Here is a 26,269-nt window from a genome sequence, read left to right as displayed (position 1 = left end):
ACTGGGAACTGGCTGTGAAACTTCCATATGAGTGTGAACCAAATAATGCTTCTGCCCACATTTCACAGACCGATTAAGTCACAGGAACACCACTGAGTACAATAAGGCAAAAAAATTTTTCCCCTGCCGGGCAGGGATCCACACGTCACATAGTCAAGCCTATGGACACTAGGACAGGCATGTATAAGCCTCCTACTGGGAGGGGAAGCAACTAATAATGAACAATAATGCAATCTGGCCCTAAGAAATTACATAAGTGACTACTTATGGGATGGGATATTGGAAACTGGGTAGATAGGGATAAGATGGACACTTTCACTTAGTACATATGTATATTTGAATTATGTGAATATATGATCCAAAAAAATGCTGCCCAGTAGCTACATAAAAATATATCCAGATCAGGGGCACCTGGCTTGCTCATTTGGAACAGCACACAACTCTTGACTCAGTTAGGGTTGTGAGTTCGAGTCCCCCATTGAGTATAGAGATTACCTAAAAATAACTAAGTAAAAATATATCCAGATCTCCTTTTCCTGTGATATGAACTTTGGACACATCACCTAAATGCACTGATAAGCTCCTGACATCTTACTGATAATATTCCTGCTCAGAGGTATGTGAAGATCAGCTAGTGGAACCTGTACCAGGGCAGCTCTCCCTGCCCGATGCCTGCGAGAGCAACTGCCAGGGCTTTTCAGGGAGAAGCAGGAATCTGTATCTGGTGTCTGGTTTGAGGACTCAAGGGACTGGGTGAGGAGCATCGTAGTCCCCGGACCTTTACCGAGCTCGGGATACCAGGGACTCTTGAGCGGAATGAACAGATATAGGCCTGGGACAGCTAGCGGGAATGTACACTGCAAGTGAACAAACTCCTGGGAAAGCAGGGCTGGGCACTGGGGAAGCAAGACCAGGAATGAGATCTAAGAGAGAAGGAGAGCCATTAACTGAAATGTGAGCTGTAGGGGCGCCTGGGTGGCTCAGTGGGTTAAAGCCTCTGCCTTTTGGCTCAGGTCGTGATCCCAGGGTCCTGGGATCGAGCCCCACATCGGGCTCTCTGCTCAGCGGGGAGCCTGCTTCCTCCTCTCTCTCTGCCTGCCTCTCTGCCTACTTGTGATTTCTGTCTGTCAAATAAATAAATAAAATTTAAAAAAAAAATAAAGAAATGTGAGCTGTAAGGTTGGTAGCTAAGGCAACGTGAATCAGGAAGGAGAGCACAAGGTAAGCTGAGGAGCAGTTCAAGGCCAAAGACAAGACCAGGGAAATGAGCCAAAGTCCCACGTTTCTGGTCAGCCAGCTGAGGAGGCAGGCTGTCTGAGGGCTGAAAGGCTGCTTACGACCTCACAGCAGCCCAGAGCAGGGACCACCCCCACACAGGCTAGACCACAGGAGCCCTGGGACAGGCCTTCAGAATCCCATCCTGTGGCTCAAGGGTTTCTAACCCCCTGGGGATCTTACGGGGAGGCCTAGAAGCCCCCCAGGGATAGCAGGAATTGTTTGAGGGGTGAAAACAGTCCTCCACAGCACTGGGTTAACATTTATAGGCCAAGTGATGCATCGCTGAGCACTGTATCAAAAACTAATGATGTACTATAGAGTGGCTAACTGAACATAATAACAAAAATTAGAGTGTAAAAAAAATAAAAAATTATAAAAATTAAAAGTCAGCCGTGCGCATGGCTGCTGCACTTGCAGACACCCTGGAGACACTGGGCCTTCCTGGCCTATCCATGCAGACAGTGGGCTCCATTGTTGGTCACTGTCTCCCACGAGACCCCCTTTCCTCCTCCAGTACCACTTCAACCCCTCGCAGTCCGTCCTGGTGATGGAAGGTGACGACATTGGGAACATCAATCGTGCCCTCCAGAAGGTGTCCTACATCAACTCCAGGCAGTTCCCGACGGCGGGTGTGCGGCGTCTGAGAGTCTCCTCCAAAGTCCAGTGAGTAGACAGACGCTGGTCAGCCGGGGGCCCAGCTGAGGCAGTGGGGATGGTCCCTGGGGAATGTTCCCTGGCAAAACAGATTCATCTTTCTTCAGCTATTTGCAGTTTCTCTGCTACCCCTAGAAGGAAGCCCCAATGGATCTGTATTCTCTTCTTGTTTTCTTCTTAAAGAAAATGTTCGGTTGCTTTGCCAACACAAATTCAGCTTCCTCTATTTAATCCAGAATCTGATGTAGTACTGCATCCTGTAAATTCGCAGAAAGCTCGGTTTTTAGTGGTCTGATTTAAGGTTACAGTAGCCGTTACGTAGTCGGTTCTTGAAAAATGTTTAATAAATTGGATTAAATCAACCAACCCAGCTTTATAGAGCAGCTAAATACCACAGGTCTTCAAGAGAAAGAGAGGGTATAGTTCTTGTCCCCAGGGGTCAGAGCCCAGTAAAGGAGAGACTATTTATGAGTGAAGCCTGGGGATAACTCACATCTTGGTCTGTCAAATCATTTCTCAGCCACGGCAACTGCCTGGTGGGACCCCAGAAAAACTCCTGGGAGGCAGAAAGGGGAGTCCCCTAATCCCCGGAGCCAGGATAAGAAGCCAGCAGGATAGGAAGAAGGCTGGGAAAGACTAGTCTGCTGACTGCCACGTTACTGGGGACAGGGACAGGTGCCAGACTAAACCCCACAGGCAGCACTCAAGATTCAACAGCTCTAGGGACAGAGGAGGTATGCCCCCCTTCACACTAAGGGCCCCCACTGGAGGCCTGCAACAGGGAGCAAGCATCTCCAGCTCAGCTCCACACTGCAGTCAAGTAGAGGGACCAGGCTTCTGTGAAGCGATGAGGGGCACAGTGCCCTCTGGGACTGGTGCAGCAGAGGCCAGGTGAAATCAGGGTGAGGAGCATACCACGCTCCCACATCTCGCCCACCACACAGAAGAGGAGGGAGTGGCTCAGCATGGTGTCCACCAGATGGAACTTCCCCCAGGAACTTACCAAAAGGATAGATTGACGGCCACCACCAGCTGGAGTCCACCTAGTGTTCCGAGTGCGGCCCTCTGGGCCCAGGAGCTCTAGCCTAGGTCTTTGGCTTAGGTGAGCAGCACAGAGTGCCAATGACTCGCGTGCCTGATGCGGTACGATGAGAGTGTTGGATCCACCTACATTTACTGAGCTCCAACCGTGAGGCAGACTCAGGGCTTGGCTTCTTTTTTATATGCCATCACATTTAATCCTTGCTCTTATGAGGGAATTAATTATGGTCACCCCCACTGAAAGAAACTGATGGAGAGGGCGCCTGGGTGGCTCAGTGGGTTAAAGCCTCTGCCTTCGGCTCAGGTCGTGATCTCAGGGTCCTGAGATCGAGCCCCACATCGGGCTCTCTGCTCGGCAGGGAGCCTGCTTTCTCCTCTCTCTCTGCCTGCCTCTCTGCCTATTTGTGATATCTCTCTGTCAAATAAATAAAATCTTTAAAAAAAAAAAAGAAAAACTGATGGAGAAACTGAGGTTCCCAGGAGTCCCACCTTGCCCAGGGTCGCCCAGCCCCGCTGTGGCTGAGCCAGACCATGGACCTTTTCTAACTTCCCAGGCCTTGCTTGTGAGGTCACAGCTGTCTGCCTTCCATGTATTTCTGTGGCAGTGTACCAGGAGAAAAGAGAGGATCCGTGGCACACCCGCCACAGGAGCACTGTGGGAGCTCCTCATCGAGAGACGACAGACATGAGCACGGGAGAGTTCAGCCCTGGGGTCTCAGCACAATGCCTGTACCCAACCAGTTAGATGGCAGTTTGCATACAAAATCTTAGTGCTATACCAAGCAGTGGCTAATTAATGTTACCACTGATTACTTTGTTAAAGGATAATTAGAGGTTTAACAGTTACTTGTCTCTGGTACCTAAGATTCCCAGTTCTCCCAGAAGCCAATCCTCTTAAGTCCCTACATGGCTATTAGTTTGATTATGCTGTAGCTTTCAGTCTGAATGTCTGCTGACACACTCCGAGACTCCAAGGCAGTCTGGAGACCTCTAGACCCTTAGCAAGGGCTAGAGGTGGTTATGTGTCTCCTCATCCCCGGTCCTGTGGTGGTGGATGCGTTCGTGGCTTACTCTTCAGTGCCGTGACCACAGCTGTTTTCCCAGGTGCTTTGGAGAAGATGTGTGCATCAGTGTCCCCGATGTGGATGCCTTTGTGATGGTGCTGCAGGCCATTGAGCCCCGGATCAGCCTCCGGGGCACAGACCGCCTCTGGAGACCCGCCGCCCAGTTTGAAAGTGCCCGAGGGGTGACCCTCTTCCCCGACCTCAAGATCATGAGCACCTTCGCCAAAGCCGAAGCCCTGGGTGACCTAAGGCCCACAGGTACAGATGTGCGCTAGGTCGTAGGACAGGAGCCTTCTGTTCTCAGAGCCATGCCAAGTCCCCCTGCAGGACAGCAGACTGTTTACCACAGCAGGGAATTTTCAATTGCGGAGCAAACAAACCTGCAAACAACACAAATAACAGGAGGGAAATGAGCCATTTGGCAAATAATTCGTCCATGCATGTACATGATAAGATGCTGGAGGGAGGGCATTTATGTCAAAGGGTAAATGAAAGAAAGCAAGTTGCAAATTACAGAGTTCCTACAACAAACACAGAAAAGTGCCAAGAAGAAAGCACAGCTGACACTAGAAGTTCCGCTCTCTGAGATGCGAAGAGCCCATTTGTCTCTGTACCCCCCTCACCTGGCTGCAAATGCAGAATGTTCAATAGTGCACATGTGTTATTGTGATAATCAGAAGAGAAGCTAAGGAGGCACAAAGGAAAAATCTAGCTGTGCTTTAGTAGACATACGGTAAAAGTCGGGTCTGATCCACCAGATTAGTGTAAGCTCTCAGGAGACTTTCCAGCATTATTGGAAGGGCTTCCCAGTGGAGGTGGCATTATTGGAATGTTCTGCCAGGGAGAAACAATTCGTTGCATGAAAAGCTACAGTGCATTCAGCTGGCGGGGCATGGGGGGTAAGAGGAAGGAAGGTTAGAGAAGGAAGAAAGGGAAACCCAGAGCCCAGAGCTATAGGGGAATTACCCATTGAACCATCCTCCGCAGCCTCCTCCAGGAGTGGACTTCCAGCTCTCCCTCTCGGCCTCCAGGAGCAGCTGCTGCTGATGTGCTGGTAGAAGTGGGCCTGAGTCCCTGACTGGCGGCTCATCTAGTAGTCCGAGTTACTCATTGACTTAAACCACCCTGGTCCCTAGCGAATGGGCTGCCTCCAATGCAGCCCTCCCTAACTCATGACAGTAGATAGTGTCTTACCAGGTGTCCCTGCCAGGACAGGGCCCTCGCCTCATGACACACCAGATGCATTAGGGCCTGTGAGCTTCCCCTTCTTCCCCTTGCCCTCATTTGAAGCCACAGTCGGATGGAGAAAGGAAGGGCCTCTGCCCAGAGTGGTTGCAGGCTGTAACTAGGAGCTTGTGGATGTGCTAGGCCTGCCACTGGCTGACAGGCGATGCCAGGGAAAAGCAATTACCTGGCTCTCACTCACCTTCTCTTTATGAGGGGTGCGGGCAGAGCACAGAGCCCGAGAGCTGTTACAGGTACTCTTAAAATCTTATTATTATTGTTAGAATAATTGTTATTGTGGACGCCTTAAGTAAGTAGGCTCATGGCATTTGCCGGCAGGCTTCAGCAACCCGCCCTAGCATCACCTTCTGTCCCTACTGACCTCCTGCTCTTTGTGCTGTTTCTGTACCAAAGACAGGCAAGTCCCCCGTGTACACTCCTCTCTCTCATACCTCTGTGTTCTTGCTTTTGCTCGTGCCCTACCCTCTGCCTGGCAAGGCCCTTACCTTCCCCATCCGCATTACTGCTGGTTAAGTGTCTCCCCCACCAGCACCCTGCCCCCTCAACTGGGCCAGCTATACTGCTCTGTAAGCCCCCCCATAACTGATGCTTCCCTGCCCCCCCCATGTTTGCTAACCCTTGGTGGCAGTTATCAGTTAATTAAGCCAGACCAGGGGCTCCCTGTGGGCTCAACCATGGCGGATTCAACCAGCACAGTCCCTTCAGCACAGTAGGAATCCAGAGAAGTACAGATGGAAGATAGAAGCTACAATATAGCCCCAGAAGAGCAATGAGAAAATGCTCCACAATTACACCACGTCCCCCTCATAGTGTGAGCAATCAGCCAGCCACACGGGGACGTAGGAGTAAGGATTAACTAAACTGACCTGGTAAGAAGCTGGCAAAAAACTCCAGAAACCAAGCAAAGTACATTTGAAATACAGATACAGTATGCTATCGCTAACGATAGGCCTGTCATGTAGATTAATGTGATTTTAGATTTTGCTGGTGAAACATGAAGCCTTTGAGAGCACCTAAAAATTAAGCATATGAAATTATTTATAATAATGTATATCTGGTGAGAACAAAAAATATTTTTGGTATCACTAAAAAATTAAAATAGAAAGTAATTACTTAAAATAATTTTCTCTAGCAAGTCCTTTTAATTTCCATTTCATAAATGTTTTATAGTATACAAAATATATTAGTCCACTTTATCAATAAATAACTATACACATTGAAATGATCTCAGTTCAGAAATTTTTCCCAAAAAGGCTGCAAGATCAAAAGCATTTGAAGACTATTAGCCCAAATGTTATGAATTTATAAACTGTGGAATCAGAATGTCATGGTTTCTGTCCCAGCGCTTCCCCTAATTTCTGTGTAAGCCTGGGCAATCCACACTACCCTCTGGACCTTCCACTTCACCACTGGTGGAATGGGAATAATATTAGTACCCCATTTAATAGCTATCAGGATTGTTTGCACAGTGCCTGACTCATAGCAGGCACTCCATAAATACCAATCACTTTTATTATTTTTTTTAAATCCAGTATAGTTAACATGCAGTATTAGTTTCCACTGTACAATATAATGATTCAACAATTCTGTACATCATCCAGTGTTCATCACAAGTGCACTCCTTAATCCCCATCACCTATTGCACCCACCCCCACCCACTTCCCCTCTGATAACTATCAATTTGTTCTCGAGAGTTAAGGGTCTATGTTTTGGTTTGTCTTTCTTCTTTGTTCATTTGTTTCTTAAATTCCACATGTAAGTGTAACTATATGGTATTTGTCTTTTTCTGACTTCCTGCATTTCAAGATCCATCCACGCTATTGCAAATGACAAGATTTCATTCTTTTTTATGGCTGGGTAACATTCCATTGTGTGTCTGTATATACATACACATGGTGGAATATTATTGCATACATACATGTATATACACACACATATGCACACACACAACACCTCTTCTTTATCCATTCATCTATTGATGGACACTTGGACTGCTTCCATAATTTGGCTATGGTAAATAATGCTGCAATAAAAGGAGGGGTGCATAGGTCTTTTCAAATTAGTGTTTATGCATTCTTTGGGTAAATATCTGGTAGTGGAATTACTGGATCCTATGGTCATTCTATTTTCAACTTTTTGAGGAGCCTGCACACTGTTCCCCACAGTGACTGTGCTTGTTTCCATTTCCACCAACAGTGCATGAGGACTCCCTTTCTCTACAACCTCGTTACTTGTTGTTTCTTGTGTTGTTATTATTGTTTATTTTCGTCATTCTGACAGGTGTGAGGTGATGTCTCATTACGATTTTGATTTGCATTTCCCTGATGATGAATGATATGGAACATCTTTTTTTTTTTTTTTTAAAGATTTTATTTATTTATTTGACAGAGAGAGATCACAAGTAGTCAGAGAGGCAGGCAGAGAGAGAGAGAGGAGGAAGCAGACTCCCTGCTGAGCAGAGCCGGATGCGGGGCTCGATCCCAGGACTCTGGGATCATGACCTGAGCTGAACCAGAGGCTTAACCCACTGAGCCACCCAGGTGCCCCTGGAACATCTTTTCACGTGTCTTGTCAGCCATCTGGATGTCTTCTTTGAAAAATGTTTGTTCATGTCTTCTGAACTTTATTCATTGGATTATTTGTTTTGGGGGTGTTTAGTTGTATGTAAGTTCTTTATATATTTTGAATACTAATCTTTTACCAGATATGTCATATGCAAATATCTTTTCCTTTCAGTAGTTTTAATTATTTGCTTCCTTAGCTGTGCAAAAGTTTTTTACGCGGACGTAGTCCCAATTTTACTTTTGTTTTTGTTTACCTTGCCTCGGGAGACATACCTAGAAAAATGTTGCTATGGCTGGTGTCAGAGAAATTACTGCATGTGCTCTCTTCTAGGATTTTTATGGCTTCTGGTATCTCAGTTATGTCTTTAATCCATGTTGAGTATGGTGTAAGAAAGCAGTCCAGTTTCCTTCTTTTACATATGGCCATCCAGTTTTCCCAACATTTGTTGAAGAGACTATGGTTTTCCCATTGTATAGTCTTGTCTCCTTTGTTGTAGATTAATTGACTTAAAAGCATGGGTTTATTTCTGGGGTCTCCACTGTTCTGTTGATCTGAGTCTGTTTTTGTGCCAGTATCATACTGTTTCGACTACCACAGCTCTGTAGAACATATTGGAATCTGGAATTGTGATGCCTCCAGTTTTGTTCTCCTTTTTCAAGATTGCTTTAGCTATTTGGGATCTTCTTTGATTCCACACAAATTTTAGGATTGCTCTTCTATAAAAAATGTTGTCAGTGTTTTGATAGGGATTGCATGAAATCTGTAGATTGCTTTGGGTAGTATGGATATTTTAACAATATTTATTCTTCCAGTCCATGAGCATGGAATGTCTTCTCCTTTGTTTATGTCATCTTCAGTTTCTTTCATCAATGTTTTATAGTTTAAAAGAGTACAGGTCTTTTACCTCCTTGGTTAAGTTTATTCCTAAGTATTTTATTATTTTGATGCAATTGTAAATAGGATTGTTTTCTTTTGTAAAGATTTTATTTGAGAGCACAAACAAGACAGCGAAAGAAAGAGCACACATGGGTGGGGCGGGGGCGGGGCGGCTGGGACGGAGACAGGCAGCTGGAGAAGGATAAGCAGATGCCCCGCTGAGCAGGGAGCCTGATGCAGGGCTCAATCCCAGGACCCTGAGATCACGATCTGAGTTGAAGGCAGACTCTTTTTTTGTTGTTGTTAATGTTAGTTACCATACAGTAAATCATTAGTTTTTGATGTAGCGTTTCATTGTTCATTTGTATAACACCCAGGCTCCACGCAATACGTGCCCTCAATACCTACTACCAGACCAACCCATCCCCTCACCCTCCTACCCCCTAAAACCCTGTTTGTTTCTCCGAGTTCAATCTCTCATGCTTCATCTCCCCCTCCGACTCCCCCCGCCCCCAACTTTTCTCTTCCTTCTCCTAATGTCCTCCATGCTATACTTTATGTTTCACAAGTAAGTGAAACCATATGATAATTGACTCTCTCTGCTTGACTTATTTCACTCAACATTATCTCCTCCAGTCCCATCCATGTTGATGCAAAAGTTGGGTATTCATCATTTCTGTTGGCTGAGTAATACTGCATTGTATATATGGACCATATCTTCTTTATCCATTTGTCAGTTGAAGGGCATCTCGGCTCTTTCCACAGTTTTGTTATTGTGGACATTGCTGCTATGACCATGGGGGTACAGATGGCCCTTCTTTTCACTGTATCTTTGGGGTAAATACCCAGTGGTGTAATTGCGGGGTCATAAAGTAGTTCTATTTTTAATTTTTTGAGGAACCTCCATACTGTTTTCCAAAGTGGCTGTGCCAACATGCATTCCCTTTTCTCCACACCCTCTCCAACATTTGTTGTTTCTTGCCTTGTTAATTCTGGCCATTCTAACTGGTGTAAGATGGTATCTCAATGTGGTTTTGATTTGAATTTCCCTGAAGGCTAATGATGAACACTTTTTCATGTGTCTGTTAGCCATTTGTATGTCTTCTTTGGAGAAGTGTCTGCTCAAGTCTTCTGTCCACTTTCTGACTTGTTTTTTGGGTGTTAAGTTTGAGAAGTTTTTTATAGATCGTGGATATCAGCCCTTTGTCTGTAGTGTCATTTGAAAATATCTTCCCCATTCTTTGTTTTGTTGACTGTTTCCTTTGCTGTGGAGAAGCTCTTTATCTTGATGAAGTCCCAAAAGTTCATTTTTGCTCATGTTTTCCTTGCCTTTGGAGATGTGTCTTGAAAGAAGTTGCTGTGGCCGATGTCGAAGAGGTTACTGCCTATGTTCCCTTCTAGGATTTTGATGGATGCCTGCCTCACATTGAGGTCTTTCATCCATTTTGACTTTATCTTTGTGTATGGTGTAAGAGAATGGTTGAGTTTCATTTTCTGTATATAGCTGTCCAGTATTCCCAGCACCATTTATTGAAAAGACTGTCTTGGGGCACCTGGGTGGCTCAGTGGGTTAAAGCCTCTGCCTTCGGCTCGGGTCATGATCTCAGGGTCCTGGGATTGAGCCCCACGTCAGGCTCTCTGCTCAGCGGGGAGCCTGCTTCCCCTTCTCTCTCTGCCTACTTGTGATCTCTGTCAAATAAATAAATAAAATCTTTAAAAAAAAAAAAAAAAGACTGTCTTTTTTCCATTGGGTATTTTTTCCTGCCTTGTCGAAAATTATTTGACCAGAGTTCAGCATCCATATCTGGGCTCTCTATTCTGTTCCATCGTGTATGTGTCTGTTTTTGTGCCAGTACCATGCTATCTTGGTGATCACAGCTTTGTAATAAAGCTTGAAGTCAGGCAACATGATGCCCCAGCTTTGTTTTTCTTTTTCAACATCTCCTTGGTGATTCGGGATTTTTTCTGGTTCCATACACATTTTAGGATTTTTTGGTAGACTCTTAACCAACTGAGCCACCCAGGCATCCCAAATGAGATTATTTTCTTAATTTCCTTTTTCTGCTGTTTTGTTATTAGTGTATAGAAATTCAAGCAATTTCTGTATATTGATTTTCTATTTTGCAACCATACTGAATTCATTTATCATTTCTAGTAGTTTTTTGGTGGAATCTGTAGGGCTTTCTAGACATAGTATCATGTCATCTGCAAATACTCAAAGTTTTACTTCTTCCGTAACAACTTGGCTGCCTTTTATTTCTTTTTGTTATATGATTGCTATGGCTAGGACTTCCAGTACTGTGCTGAATAAAAGTGGTAAGAGTGGATATTGTCTAGGGAAAAGTTCTGAGTTTTTCACCAATGAATATGATATACCTGTGGGTTTTTCCTATATAGCCTTTATTATATTGAGGTTTCTTCCCTCTAACCCTACTTTCTTGAGAGTTTTTTTTATTATGAATGGATGCTGTACTTTTTCAGATGCTTTTTCTGCAGCTATTGAAATGATCATGTGGTTTTTATCTTTTTCTCTTATTGATGTGTACCATATTGATATGTGAATACTGAACTACTCTTGCATCCCAGGAATAAATCCAACTTGATCATGGTGACTGATTTCTTTAATGTGTTGTTGGATTTGGTTTGTTAATGTTTTGTTGAGGATTTTTGCATCTATGCTTATCAGGAATATGGGCCTATAGTTTTATTTTTTGATAGTGTCTTTATCTGGTTTTGGTGATGCTGACATCACAGAATGAATTTGGATGCTTTCCTTCACTTTTTGGGGGAATAGTTTGAGGAGAATAGGTATTAACTCTTCTTTAAATGTTTAAAAGAATTCACCTGTGAAGCATGTGGTCCTGGACATTTGTTTGTTGGGAGGTGTTGGATTACTGATTCAGTTTCATTGCTGGTAATTGGCATGCTCAAATTTTGTTTCTTCCTGATTCTGTTTTGAGAAGTTATAGGTTTCTAGGAATTTATCCATTTCTTCTAGGTTATCTAATTTGTTGGCATATGATTTGTCATAAACATTCTCTTACAACCCTTTGTATTTCATAGTCTTGGCTGTTTTTTCTCCTCTTCTATTTTAAGCTCTTTTCTTGTGTTTGTTTTTTGGATGAGTGTAACAAAGGATTATTAATTGTCTTGATCTTTTTGAAAAACCAACTCCTGGTTTCATTGATCTGTTCTATTTTTTTTTCCTAGTATCTGTATCATTTATTTCTGCTCTAGTCATTATTATTTCCTTTTGATAGTTCTGGGTTTTGTTTGTTGTTCTTTTTCTAGTTCCATAAGGTGAAGGTTGTTTGTTTGAGATTTTTCTTCCTTCTTGCGGCAGCCCTATAAACTTCCCTCTTAGAACAGCTTTTGCTGCATCCCAAATTTTGGACTGTTTTGTTTTCATTGTCTCCATGTATTTTTTTTTTTTTAATTTCCTCTTTGATTTCTTGGTTGGCCCATTCATTGTTTAGTTGCCCATTATTTAACCTCCATTATTATGTTTTTTATTATGCTTGCTTTGTGGCCTACTATGTGATTTATTCTGGAGAATGTTCCATGTGCACTAGAAAGAATGTATATGCTGCTTTTTTAGGATGAAATGTTCTGAATGTATGTTAAATCCGTCTAGTCCAATGTGTAATTCAAAGCCACTATTACCTTGATGATTTTCTGTTTGGATAATGTATACATCAATGTAAGTGAGGTACTATAGTCCCCTACTGCTATTGTACTATTGATTACTTCCTTTGTTTGTTACCTGCTGCTCGGTGTATTTAAGTGCTCCCATGTTGGGTGTATAAATATTTATAATTGTTATATCATCTTGTTTGATTATTTCCCTCTGTGATTATTTTAATGTCCTTCTTTGTCTCTTTTTACAGTCTTTGTTTTAAAGTCTATTTTGTCAGATATAAGTATTGCTATTCTAGCTTGCTTTTCACTTCCATTTGCATGATAAGTGCTTTTTCATCCCCTCACTTGCAATCTGCATGTATTTTTAGGTCTAAAATGAGTCTCTTGTAGGCAGTATAGAGATAGGTTTTGGGTTTTTATCCATTCCATCACCTTGTGTTTTTCGTTGGAGCATTTAGTCCATTTAAAGTAATTATTGATAGGTATGTACTTATTGCCATTTTTACTTGCTTTATGGTTCTTTTTGTAGTTCTCATTTGTTCCTTTCTTCTCTTGCTCTCTTCTCACATGGGGTATTGGCTTTCTTTAGTGATATACTTGGATTCCTTTCTCTTTATGTTTTGCATATCTCTTCTGGTTCTTGATTTATGGTTATCATTAGGTTTGTAGATAACATCTTCTGCATATATAAGTTGTTGGTCACTTAAGTTTGAACCCATTATTTACTCCACCCTCCCACCCCCACAGTTTAGGTACATGGTGTCATTTTTTATAGACTTTAATTTTTTGAGTTCCTTGACTGCTTTTTATAGATATACTTTATTTTTATTGCTTTTGTGCTTCTTACTTTTCTTACTCCATGCAGCAAATTCCCTATAACATTTCTTGTAGGTCTGGTTTAGTTGTCATAAATTCCTTTAACTTTTGTTTTTCTGGGAAACTCTACTTCTCTTTCTGTTCTGAATTACAGCCTTGCTGGATAGAGTATTCCTGGCTGCAGAATTTTTCCTTTCAGGACTTTGAATATATCATGCCCCTCCCTTCTGGCCTGCAACCTTTCCGCTAAAAAATGAGCTGATAGCCTTACGGGTGTTCCTTATATGTAACTCTTTTCTTTGCTCTTGCTGTTTTTAAAATTTTCTCTTTGTGGTGCCTCAGTGGCTCAGTCGGTTAAGCATTTGAATAGTACTCTTCATTTCTGCTAGGTCTCTTGCTGTGATTTTGCTCTGTTCTTTCATTTGGGACATCTTCCTCTCTCCCCTCATTTTATCTATACTTCTGTGTGTTTTTGTGTGTTGGGAGAGTCCGCAAGGTCTCCTGCTCTTGAAAGTAGTGGCCTAATCAACAGGTCCTGTAGTGCTTTGTAGTGTTCCCTGTTCACCAGAACCTGGGGCTTCAATAGTATCTCCTCTGTGTGTGTTCTGTGTGACCTATGGCCATGGCTGAGCTGCTTTTGCCTTCAGCCCAGTGGTCTGCGATGGCTTTCTTTGCCTATTGTGAGCAGGATTTTCCCTGTGGTGTTAAGTCAGTCTGGGCCTGTCTTGGGCTTGAGTTGAATCAGACCAAGCATTTGTCAGAGATACAGTAGCATCAACCTGCAGGGTGATTTCCCTGTGTTGTTCCTAAGACACTGGTTGGTGGTTGGGGTCTGAAGTCAGACCAGAGGTCTGCCCCCAGCCTGTTGGGGCTGAGGCTTGGTATGTGTGGTTATCTTCCCTTCTCCCTGGGGCAGGAATCACTTTGGACTTGTGCTGGTCCCTTTCAGGGTAGCTTGCACAGTGCCAGGCCTGTGGCACCACTTTGGAGGGGCTCTGGCCAGGGTCATATTGGAGGGGGCTGATCAGCAGGAGAACTTGGTGCAGAGAACTTGGTTTTAGGAAGATTTATGCAGGTGTGCAGTGGGAAGGAGTGGAGGCCTCCACCTCGAGTGGAGGCCTGGCTGGAGAGGGCATGTCTGCAGGAGAACCTGGGTATCGTTGCACTGTTAGCAATTTAGGTAGCATCTGTTGGCACTGTGCTGGTTCCCTCAGGTGTCTGTCTGTGTCTCTAGGTGGGGAGTGTGTGGGGGGTGGGGAAGGGATGGTGCCCACATGCCTGGAAGAGTTGCCCAGTGATCTGTCCCTTCGACACATGCTCTGAGATTAGAAAACAAACCTCCCTTCCATATAACACAGGCATTTTTCAAACTGCTGCTTCTATGCTATATTTTCACAGGCTATTTGTTGTGCTTCCTCTCATCTTCACTCTCCCAGAGCCAAGCCCACTGATTTTTATTTTTATTTATTTATTTATTTTTATTTATTTATTTATTTGACGGAGAGAGATTACAAGTAGGCAGAGAGGCAGGCACAGAGAGAGGAGGAAGCAGGCTCCCTGCCAAGCAGAGAGCCTGACACAGGGCTTGATCCTAGGACCCTGGGATCACTCACGACCCGAGCCGAAGGCAGAGGCTTTAACCCATTGAGCCACCCAGGCGCCCCAAGCCCACTTATTTTTAATGTTCCAGGTGTTAAGCCCTACTGCTTGTAACAAATCATGAAATTATGCCCAGCTGGTTTTCAAAGCCAAATATTATGGGGATTCGTCTTCCATGTGCCTGGAGTGTTTGGTATGAGGATGTGTGTTTTTCCCCTTTCTAAGTCTGTGGCACCCCTCCTTCCCACAGACCCATTTAGCTCCTGACTACATCTCTTCCCTTCCTACCCTCTCTCATGTGTCTCCTCCCTACATTTAGTTGTGGAATTTGTTCTGCCAGCCTTCAGGTTGTTTTCCAATTTATACTGATGTGGTATTACCTAGGTATATCCGTGGAATGAGGTAAACTTAGGGTCCTTTTAGTCTGCCATCTTCCCCGAAGTCCCAATCACTTCTAAGCTGGGAATGCCAATGTGTCTAGCATTCAAATACTCAGATGTCTCTTTAGGAAATTTGGGGTCATAAAATCAGGCCAGGATTGCTAGACTGACCAAGAGATTGCCAAGTAACCAGTTTTACTTAATCATTTAATTATATTAATTGTGCTTCTCTACTTGAGCAATATGTAGCAGTATGCGCCATATGAGCCCCCCGGTTAGATATTGAGGAGTTGGTCATTAAAAACAAAAACAAACAAAAAGTGCCTCTGCCTTTGAAAAACTCAGGGTCTGCTGGGGTGACAGATACACACACCAGGACCACATGGGGAAAACGAGGAGAGTATGATAGGAGAGCACTTCTCTCTGGTCCCAAATAAGAACGGTCATTTATTGAGCACCTACGAGGTGCCAGACACGGTCTTCAATCCTCTCAAGACCCTTGCCCTCTTTACAGGTGAAGAAATTGAGAGGCGTAGTTTATCTAACTGTAAGTATTTCCATGGCTGGTATACAAATTCACAGCTTTTGACTATTATGTTCATGCTCTTCATACAAATCCATGCCACCCAACCTCAGGGCATGCCTGGGCATCAATCTGAGCCATGGTGGTTGGGATGGCACAGTGTCTTCTCCGGACCCAGTCTGACCCTGGTGTGCAGTCACAGAGGAGGAAGAGGACATGCAAGCCTGCTGTCTGATTTGTCCTTGTGCCTGTATTTCCCATATGTCTATCTTCCCTCAGCCCCCAAATCAGCAGTCTTAGAAGAAATGCTTCACAACTTAGATTTCTGTGACATTTTGGTGCTTGGAGGGGACCTGGACCCAAGACAGGAGTGCTTGGAACTCAACCACAGTGAGCTCCATCAGCGACACCTGGATGCCACCAATTCCACAGCAGGCTACTCTATCTATGGTAAGAGCACACTCAGTCCCTTAACCTGGTGCTCTCTAAGTACCTTCATGCTGGAGTCATGAGTGTCATGGTGCTCTGTCACCTGTAGAGGAGGTGTCAGGGACCTTTTAACCTTAGAGCATGGACTGCTAGCCCCTCCTTCAGTGAGTTACATAGAAAGTGAGTGCATGCTTTCTCTTATGTTTGAGCTCAGCAAATATTATAGCAGCATTTGACAGGATGGGACTACTCTGATCAGAGCCTGATGCATCTGGAAAGCCTGTGGGTCAGTTCAGCTGGCTCCTTAGAACTTCTGTATCCATGCATCATTTGCCCCTAAACATCTTAAACTCATACCCTGGATAAATTCAGGAGAACCACAAGTCCCAGCAGCCACATCCTATATCCCCCACCCCCCCCCATCCTCTACCTTCTTATGACAGGTGTGGTCTCTTGGCACAGGTGTGGGCTCCATGAGTCGCTATGAGCAGGTGTTGCATCACATCCGCTACCGCAACTGGCATCCAAGTTCCCTTGAGTCCCGGCGGTTCAGAGTCAAGTGCTCAGAACTCAATGGACGTTATGCTAGCAATGAGTTCAACCTGGAGGTGAGTGGGTCCTGTCATCATTAGGGGATTTCAGAGTTATCCACTTGTTCCTCGTTCATTTGGTCCACCTGCCACTCCTGGTCAGCAGCACCTCTCCCTTCTCTTCCTAGGTCAGTGTCCTTCATGAGGCCAGAGTCTCAGACAAGGAGCACGTCAACTACCTTATTGTGCAGCCTCCCTTCCTGCAGTCTGTCCACCACCCTGAGTCCCAGAACAGCATCCAGCGAAGTTCAGGTAGGTGGCGTGGGAGGAAGGACCTCAAGATATCAGGTGGGCATGGTGCTTCAAGACCATCCACTAACAGGTATGGTGCAGCAGCCATTGGTGCCCAGAACTGAAGGAGGGACCCAGGAATGGGAAAGCTGTGAGCCCTACCTCGGAGCTCCTCACAGCCTCAGTAAGGGGCTAGTTAGGGAAAGAAGTTACAAGTGTATTATAACAGAGGTTGGTACAGAGTGCTAGGGTAAAGTCTTCCAAGTCCTATGAGGCCTGATTCAGAGCCACAGCTTATGTGATGCTTTCCCCGAGCCCCTTCCTATGTGCTGTCACACACACACACACACACACACACACACACACACACACACCATATTGCAATCTCTCACCCTTACTTCACTTCCAATCTTGCCATTTGTATCACTGTCTGGTGTGTCTGTCCCTGTGAAATTCCACAGTGCTTGGCTCTCAGTGGAAGCCCTCCCATCCCCGCTCCAGAATTTGAGGGGAAAGCAAAAGATAGAAGAGAATGTACATCAAATACTTGATTTATTCCTCACAAGTACCCATGGGTAAGAATTATTAAATTCATTATAGAGATGAAGAAAGTGAAACCCAGGCAGGGTGAGGTGCTGGCCCAGAGTTCTATCTACAGCTAAGAAGTGGTAGGGCAGATTTTAACCCACACATGGGTGTTCCCTTCATATTCCATCCCAAGACTGAGCTAGTCTTTCCATTTACCATGTCATGTGGATTCCTTCCTTGTTCCAGTGGTCCCAAGCATCGCCACAGTGGTCATCATCATTTCTGTGTGCATGCTGGTGTTTGTCGTGGCCATGGGCGTGTACCGGGTCCGGATCGCCCACCAGCACTTCACCCAGGAGACGGAGGCTGCCAAGGAAGCGGAGATGGACTGGGACGACTCTGCGCTCACGATCACAGTCAACCCCATGGAGGTGATCCTAATGCAGGGGCTGGAATCTTGAGGCAGGATGCTTCCCCTCCCCCAGCTCCATCTTCCCTGTGCTGGAAGCCCTGCCCCAACTAGCCCAGCCCCACTGACCCTTGCCTTCTCTGAGCACCTTCAGCCCACTCCACCTGCATGGACCATATTTTCCCATCAGCTGCATTCACTGATTAAAAATACATGAATTGCTCTCACCCTACCAACAGAACCAGACATTTCTTAAGGCAAGCAGCCATGTGGTGTCTCTCCCTTGCCTCCCCCATAGTATTTAACTCAAAGCTGACTAACACTTAAAGACTCAGTATTGAATTCCTGATTAACAGTGTAAATTAGATGGCTTTGCTCCATGCTGCCTGCAGAGCTCACTTAAAGGCTCAGATAGGCTAAAACAAAAACACAACAGCAATACCTGCCATTCACTGAGCCCCCATCAAGTCAGACAGTGCACAGGGTGCTCTGTACATACCACCCCCTGTGAAACAGAGGTTCTCATCCTCACTTCTTGAGTGGGAACCAAGTCCAAGAGGAAAGAAGCTGGTAGTAGCAGTGCCAATATTTAACTGAAGGTTGCTGGATACTAACGTCCTATCATTTCAGTTAGCCAGCAACCTCCAGCATCCACCCACAAGGGTCTAAGGCCCCAGCTCTGGACATAAGAATACCACAGTGCCCTTTGGGCTGCCCATGGGTCCTCAGTGGTGGCAAAGGCAGGAGTAGAAAAGCAGAGGAAGATCCCCAAGGTCCCCAAGGTCTCTGAGTTGGCCTCATGCTCTGGGATCCTAGCCAGCATTGCCACTGTAGCTCAGCTTGTAGCATAGGGTGTAGGTATAGTGCTGAGCATGCCCCAGGGCACACCAGCATTTCCACCCTCAGAGAGCAGAGCCTTGGCTGTGGAAAACAAGCCCCGAGACCTGGAGAAGTGTGAGCCCCGGGCATGAGTGTTCTTACTGAGGGCTAACCTGCTGCTACCAAAGGTCAGTGAAGCATGAGCAGGGAAAGCCATCGAGGTGGCAGTGTTCAGAAAAGATTTCCTGGAGGAGGTTAGCCTAAGGGAGGCCTTGAGGAATGGGTTAGAATGGGGGCGGGCAGGCAAGGTAGAAAAGAAGCCACTCCAGGGAGGGGAGGCAACCATGCCAGGGCATACATCTCTTATGGCTCTTTCATCAACTCAAAATGTAAATCCAGTACTAAGATTTTGCTAGAATCACCAAAAATTGGGCAGGACTGGAACTGGAAAAGAGTGAGATTGAGTTTGAGGACACAAGTCTCAGACAGTGAGGGGGGGCATGGGAAATGAAGATCATGAACTTTCCTTTCCGAAGGAGTATTTCTGAGGAGCAGCATACCTGCATCTTGGCTTAGAAGACCGTCTGCTCCCAGAGAATATGCTCTCACCCGGAAACAGGCTGAATGCTCCTCCGTGAGCAAAGCGCATTTAAGCTACACTTAAGATTTGGAAAGCTCCATAGAGAGGCTCCAGAAATGCTGGAAAGCAAACCCTGGCCTGAAAGGGACGGGCTTCGATGTCTTGTGTTTAAAACCCACCATTTACCTTGAGTCCAGATCTTGGAATTTGCTATTTCTTCTTGGTCCTTAGCCCTCTGATTTGCCTTTCACCAGAGGACTTCCCATTCAGGAGGCCTGTCCCCAGTGCCATGGGTTTAGTGGGAAGGCAAAGGAATTCCAAGGGTCCGAAATGTTGCCTTAGTGGAGGGAGAAACATGTTAAGTTCCAAAGTAGTTTTTGCTCAGCCCCTAATGAGCATGTCCCTTCTCTCCCCAACATCCAGAAACATGAACGAGGGCATGGAGAAGAGACTGAGGAGGAGGAGGAGGAGGAAGAAGTAGAGGAAGACATGAGCTCCAGCAGCAGTGAGTCAGAGGACAGCGAAGACGAAGAGGAGGAGGAAGGGATGGGCAAGGGGAGACATGGGCAGAGCGGAGCCAGGCACACCCAGCTGGAGTGGGATGACTCGGCCCTGCCCTACTAGCATCCTGCTGCCTACGCCCACCCACACTCTTTTGTAAGCCCCACCCAATGTATGCCCAAGTCTATCACATGTCGCCTCTGATTCCTATGACAGGTCTGGGCAGGCCTCCCCCAGCGTCCTGGAAGCCACCCATTAGGCCTTGGGCACTCCCTGGGTCCCAGCCCTGCAAAGGATCCAAGACTCCCAGGGTTGTCATTAGTGGAGACTACCAAGCGGGACTTTGTCCTGTAGTCCCCGTCTGCCCTGGCCTCAGCCAGCATCCTGTCAGCCAGGCTGTAGAGTTCTGCCTGTGCTCTTCTCTGCAGGGGAGAAAATCAGCCTTTATGTCGCTCACCTCCCCCAGACTCCCTGTGCCCAGGGCCCTTGGGTTCCAGCTCGCTGTGTGTGCACCTGCCCCTGTCCCTGTCTCCTCTTCCACATAGACCAGCAGGTTCTCCTTACCTGACTCTTCAGGATGGCTTCACACAGGCAAGATGGTCAGATAACACACACAAGAGGTCTCCGTTCTTACAGGAAAGTCCTTGCTGAAGCAGAATTAATGTATAGGGAAAGGGTCATGCACATGCACGCACCCATTCACTCTCCCTAGTTTGGAGAGCCTTTCCCTTTGTCCTTTCTGAGGTCATGTAAGCTTAGATGAAAAGTCCAAAACAAAGAAGAGGTCCTTGGCCACAGCAGGGACCGGTCCCCAGCCAGAGTGCTCTGGCAGCCTGCCTTAGCTGCCCTGCTGGGCACTGCCCCCACACGGTATCACAGGAACCAGGAAGCACTCCACAGAGGCACTGCCCCAGGCGACAGCATGACAAGCATGCACCCAGGGACCAGAAGGAAGGGCTGATATGAGGAGCCGCTGAGCATCATGGTGGGCACAGAACTGGGGGACGGGGTGGTGGGGTCGCCCCACCCAGAAGGCAGCCAGAGGTTGACAAGGCTCTCAGCATCTAACCTTAGGGTCCCTTGTCACCTGTTTTCATGCTGTTTTGCCTCCTGAGAAAATGCATCCCTCTCAGATGTATCTGGACTGTCATCAACTGCGCCGAATCTAAAATGAAAGTTTGGAGATTTGAATGCTAGGAATTAGGAGCGTATCTGTGATAGTAACAGCTGCTTCTTTATTCTTCTCATAAAAGGAGCAACACTTTGGGTGAAGGGCAAATATATCAGAAAACCTAATTTCTTTCTTTCTTGTTTTAATAAGAAAATCTTTTCCACCTCCATCCTAACATGGACACGTCAAGAGGAGAACTGTTGCTATAGTAACTTGTCTGTGCTCTTTTGTGACCAGGAGAATAGCAGGCAAAAACAGGGCCATTCTAAGACTTGTGTAAGGCTCTGAGAGTCTGTTTTGAATGTCTCTGGCTTTGTCCTCAGTCTGTACAATCTGCCCCTGTCCAGCCCAGCCCCTACTGGCAGAGGCACAGAGCCTGACCGCTAGGTACAGCGGCATTCAGGTTCAAAAGAAAGTTGAGAATTCAACTATTCCCCCATGTCACTGAAACAGAGCTTAAGGGGGTCCATCATCAGTGTCCTCTAGTTTGACCTCCATCCATGACCAGCCCCTGCAACCTTCTGATTCAAGCAAACTACCTGATGCAGTTTTTTTCCACCACTGAAAGTGGTTTTTGCATATTTGTTCCCTCCTTTAAGCCTCACCACAATTCCACTGGGGAGTTGGGACAACTACTGTCAGGCATATTTTGGGGTTTAGAGCTTTAGCACCTTGCTCAGAGCCATTCAGAGTTAGAGACAAGACTAGTCTTGGTCCAGTGTCCACCACCCCGCTTCTACATATACTCCTATTTATACAGCTCACAGGCGTTGCTGAGGACCTACTATGTGCTAAGCACTCAACCAGCAGCCCTATGAAATGCTAAAGCTGAGTAAGATAAGCACCTCCCCTCCAAGGAGATAATCATTGCAGAGGGGGAACCAACAGGCATAGAAATTAAATGAAACAGACACAGAGCAGGGAGAGAAGTCATAGGAGGAAGAGGCACACAATCACAAAATCAGTGCTCTTATTTTTCCCTTCTCAGGGAAAAATGCAGGCAGAAGTTTGGGATTTTATATTCATTGACTGGAAATAGACACTTCAGTGAGTTCTCCCAACCAAAATACCCTTTTTCTATCAGGCTGTGTCTGCACATCTACAATGAGAAAATCTCTAACACTGCTTAGTCCCCATCATTCCCATCATTAAATAAAAAAAGATTCTCCAGTTGGGCACTTAGGAGCTAACAAAATTCTCCCAAAATTATGGCAGTAAAAGCAAATTTATGGTTTAAAACCAATTTTTTGTTGTTATAAGAATTTTTTTAATGTTTCAAGTTTTTAAATTCTCTAAACATAGAGTATAATATTAGTTTTGGGAGTAGAATTCAGTGATTCATCACTTACATATGATACCCACTGCTCATCACAACCAATTCTTTTTCAACTGAATTTCTTTTTTTTTTTTTTTTAAACATTTTATGTATTTGACCGAGAGAGATCACAAGTAGATGGAGAGGCAGGCAGAGAGAGAGAGAGAGAAGCAGGCTCCCCGCTGAGCAGAGAGCCCGATGCGGGACTCGATCCCAGGACTCTGAGATCATGACCCGAGCCGAAGGCAGCGGCCTAACCCACTGAGCCACCCAGGCACCCCTCAACTGAATTTCTATTTAAAATATTCTAAGTCTGATTTTCATGAGAGCACCTTGCAGAGTGCTTTTGGTTTGGTTGTGGGTGGGAAGGGTTTCTTCATGCCCTCTGGCTGTCTTCAATGGTTGCATCACTTACTCATGGTTGAGCGGGTTATTTGGAGCATAATTTGGGGAGGGTATTGGGAGATCAGATGAAAGTGGCATTTGGCTAAGGACACAGGGGTTGAATCGTTTATGACTAGATTGATGTAGAGAAACAACAGGAACAAGAAGTCCGGACCCTCTCCATCAACTCCTGTTGTGCAAAGTCAGACTGCACGTCAGCTCCAAAGATGAGGCATAATAATACTGCTGGGCCAGTGGGCATTTATCATGTCCCCAGTGCCCTACTCGACCAGAAGGAGTGATTATATAAAAGGAGCAGAAGCTTCAGGGACTATTCAGGTGAGTGGTGAGTAAAGTAACTTGCCCTCCACCAGTTATTCTAATAACTAGCAAAAAATGTCATTAATCAGCCAAGCATTTTCCAGGCTCCATATGCTGGTGTCCAGGAACCAGAACTCCCAGATGGCCCAGACACCATGCAGCCTCTCATCCAGACATCAGAAGCAGCAGATGCATGCTTATACCCTAGAGGAACAGGTGACCAGGTTGGCCACAGGCCAGACCATTGCTTATCTTGCCAAGAGGATGACCAGATTCTGCTCTTTGGAGCTGGAAAACAGTCTGAAACCTCTTTTTTTTTTTTTTTTAAAGATTTTATTTATTTATTTGACAGACAGAGATCACAAGCAGGCAGAGAGGCAGGCAGAGAGAGAGGAGGAAGCAGGCTCCTTGCTGAGCAGAGAGCCCGATGCGGGGCTTGATCCCAGGACCCTGAGATCAGGACCTGAGCCGAAGGCAGCGGCTTAACCCACTGAGCCACCCAAGCGCCCCTAGGCTGAAACCTCTTAAACAATTCAGGTGACAGGGAGGAAGAGGAGGTTGAAATGGAAAAGGCCAGTACAGAATGAGCTGCTCAATGGAATAAAGCAATCAACCAGTTGGTCACCTGTCTTAACACCAAAAGTATATTCTAGTAGGTTAATCAAATGCTTTAAATCTGACCAAGGTCCAAATCTCTGTAGATAACAAAAATGTGATTTGAGTGGAATCTTATTTCATTACCACTTTCTTGAATGTTCTCAATCATCCTATCAAGCAGGGTTTAGACCACGCATCTCTACAGGTAGCAAGAGCTGTACCTTGTGGACACGGACCCTCCAGGGAGAGGTCTCCTGGCAGGAAGCAATATCCTCCATGCCTGTACATACAGCAGATGTCAGCAAACCTTATCTATAAAGAGCCATATAGTAAATATTTTGGGGTTTGCAGGCCATATGGTCTCCGTTGCAAGTATTCAACTCTGCCACTGTAGCATGAAACAAGCCACAGACAATACATAAATAAATGGATATGGCTATGTTCCAAAAAAAATTATTTATGAATACTGAAAAAGCAGAAAATCTGAATCCATATTATTTTCACACATCGTGAAATTTTCTTTCTTTTGATTTTTACTTTTGACCATTTAAAAGTTGAAAAACTCTTCTGAGCCCATGGGTCATACACAACCCTGCAGCCTGCCAGATTTGACCTGTGGGTCACCTCTACCATACATTCAAGGAAAGCAGTCTTCCCATTTACTAAAGGGAAGTAGATTGCTTATACCCTTCCTTCAACCACCCAGGGGTTCTTTGCCTCCAAAAGGAACAACAAACAACTCCATAGTCCTTAATTAAGCTCTTTTAAATGTCCATGTCCCATCGAGAAAATGACAACAAAAAACACCTGTTAACTGGTCAAATTGACTTGAACACAGGCAAGCATTTATCGAGAACACCAAGCCCTGGGTACAGGAGCTGACTGACCACTCAGCGCTAACCCCCTTGAGCTCAGGGTCAACTCTCAGGCACAGTGCCTTCCCAGCATGACTCAGCCCATAATGATTTCTAAGCAGGGGTGTTCATTATCTTGGACTGATTTCCATTTCAGTCCTGCTCATGCCATTGCTCTAAAAATGATCCTAAAGACTTGACTGAATCAATAGCAACATAATCAGTAGAAAGCCCTACCCAGCACATTTCAAAATTAGCAATCTTTGTGGCTCTATGATTCAGTATTAGCAAGAGGAAGAAAAGAGGACTTTTTCTTAACCATCCTTTCAATGAAATTAACCCAATCAGTTTCAAGAAAAAAAGTGAAGGAGTGGGTTTAATTCTTTGAAAGAATTTACCAGTGAAAAGTAGATGATTTTCAGGTAAGTTCATTCTCAAGCCTTTGGGGGATCCCCAAAGGCCCTGCAAAATACTCTGGAGGGCTACGGATGGTACAGGATCCTCTATCTGCATCAGACTTTTATTGAGGCTGACAAGCCAAAGCCCTTGGCACAATTTAATTTTCATGTAATCATTTTCCACTGCCCAGCTGTAGGCAAAGGAAATGAGCAGTGAAAGTTTTGAAGTCTACTCCAGCACCTTCATTGCCCTGCCTTTATTTATTTTACTTTATAAATCTATTCTGTACCTACTTTATAAATCTTGCTCTAGTTTTCTTTCTGGCACGAACTACAAAGGAGAGTTGGCTTTACAAGGGCTACGGACTAGAAGTCAAACTTGACTCTATCCCAAGACGACACAAAGAGACACAAGAAGGTACCTCCCCCAGCACCCCAGAAAGCAATCAAACATTCCCTGGATGCCATTAGTGAACAGATGGGATTCTGTGTTTGCGGCTACATTCAATGTAATTCAGCAAATCCTTGCTGAGTGCCCATGGTGTGCCAGGCCCTGTGCCAGAAACGGGAATGGTGGATGAATGAGGTGTGGCCCTGCCCAGACAGGTCTCCCAGGCTCATGAGCTATTGGCATGCTTCCTTTATGGTGTTGGAGGCTGTCTGACAGCAGTTGGGACTGGTGCAGACAGAAGTTTGGAGTTGGGAGAGGGAGGTAACTTGCTTTGGCAGTTCTCCTCCCTAAGTTAGAAGGCCGGTGTGATTCTAGGAGCCCTCACACACATTGCCAAGGCCATCGGAGGAGAGCTCTAGGCAAGCAGGCAATGCTTTCCCTACATGTTTCTAATTCTGCCCCAGCCTGACCCAGATCACTTATGGATGAAAGCCAGTCACCCTGCTTACAAGGTGGAAATCACATAGCTGATGGCTGAGATTCAGTGAAATTAGACAAAAGGAAGTTCTTCAATATGAACGCCAGGCAGTCAGACCTGGAAAGTAACCCAGGTATGGGGGTTGGTATGTGCCAAGTTCCAAAGACATGAAAAGCCTGATGTGAAGGAACACCCCTGAGGCCTGAAGTCAGAGTGGAGGACGGAGGAAGGGCCTGACTTTGGAGGACCTGCTAAGGGGTCACAGCACACTGTAAATCAGAGGCTCTCAAGATACATCCCTGGACCAGAGCAGCACCTGGGGATGAGTAAGAAATGCCAATTCTTGGGATCCACCCAAGAGCTACTACATCAGAAACCAGGGGTGTGGGCCCAGCAGTGTATGTTTTAAGGCTCTCTGATCCTGATGCACTCTAAGGTTTGAAAACCACTGATGTACAGGATGAGGATGACTTTCACTGGCTCGGGAAGGAGATGATTAATAGGATAAGAGAGTCAATTACTAATGTAGAAGAGAGGGGGTGAAAGCAGAGCTCCCCATGAACCTTCCAGGGACCTCCAGACTCTAGTCCATA

At 45.5% G+C, this 26,269-nt stretch overlaps 1 protein-coding gene across 1 annotated transcript in view; it reads left to right on the top strand.

The window, feature by feature from the left end:
* Window positions 1–20,091, top strand: part of CLSTN2 (calsyntenin 2) — a 585,388-nt gene extending 565,297 nt beyond the window's left edge. The window contains exons 13-19 of the mRNA XM_032869258.1: window positions 1,793–1,941; window positions 4,078–4,295; window positions 15,960–16,130; window positions 16,572–16,717; window positions 16,828–16,951; window positions 17,705–17,889; window positions 19,690–20,091. Coding sequence (XP_032725149.1) covers window positions 1,793–1,941; window positions 4,078–4,295; window positions 15,960–16,130; window positions 16,572–16,717; window positions 16,828–16,951; window positions 17,705–17,889; window positions 19,690–19,890 — 1,194 coding nt within the window. The 3' untranslated portion in view covers window positions 19,891–20,091. The remainder of the gene's footprint in view (window positions 1–1,792; window positions 1,942–4,077; window positions 4,296–15,959; window positions 16,131–16,571; window positions 16,718–16,827; window positions 16,952–17,704; window positions 17,890–19,689) is intronic.
* The last annotated feature ends 6,178 nt before the right edge of the window (window positions 20,092–26,269 follow it).

This window comes from Lontra canadensis, unplaced genomic scaffold (assembly GCF_010015895.1).
Source record: "Lontra canadensis isolate GAN:19392208 unplaced genomic scaffold, GSC_riverotter_1.0 scaffold38, whole genome shotgun sequence".
In the NCBI taxonomy this organism is placed as follows: Eukaryota; Metazoa; Chordata; class Mammalia; order Carnivora; family Mustelidae; genus Lontra; species Lontra canadensis.
Note: the sequence above shows the minus strand (reverse complement) of the source record. Positions and strands in the feature narration are given on the sequence as shown.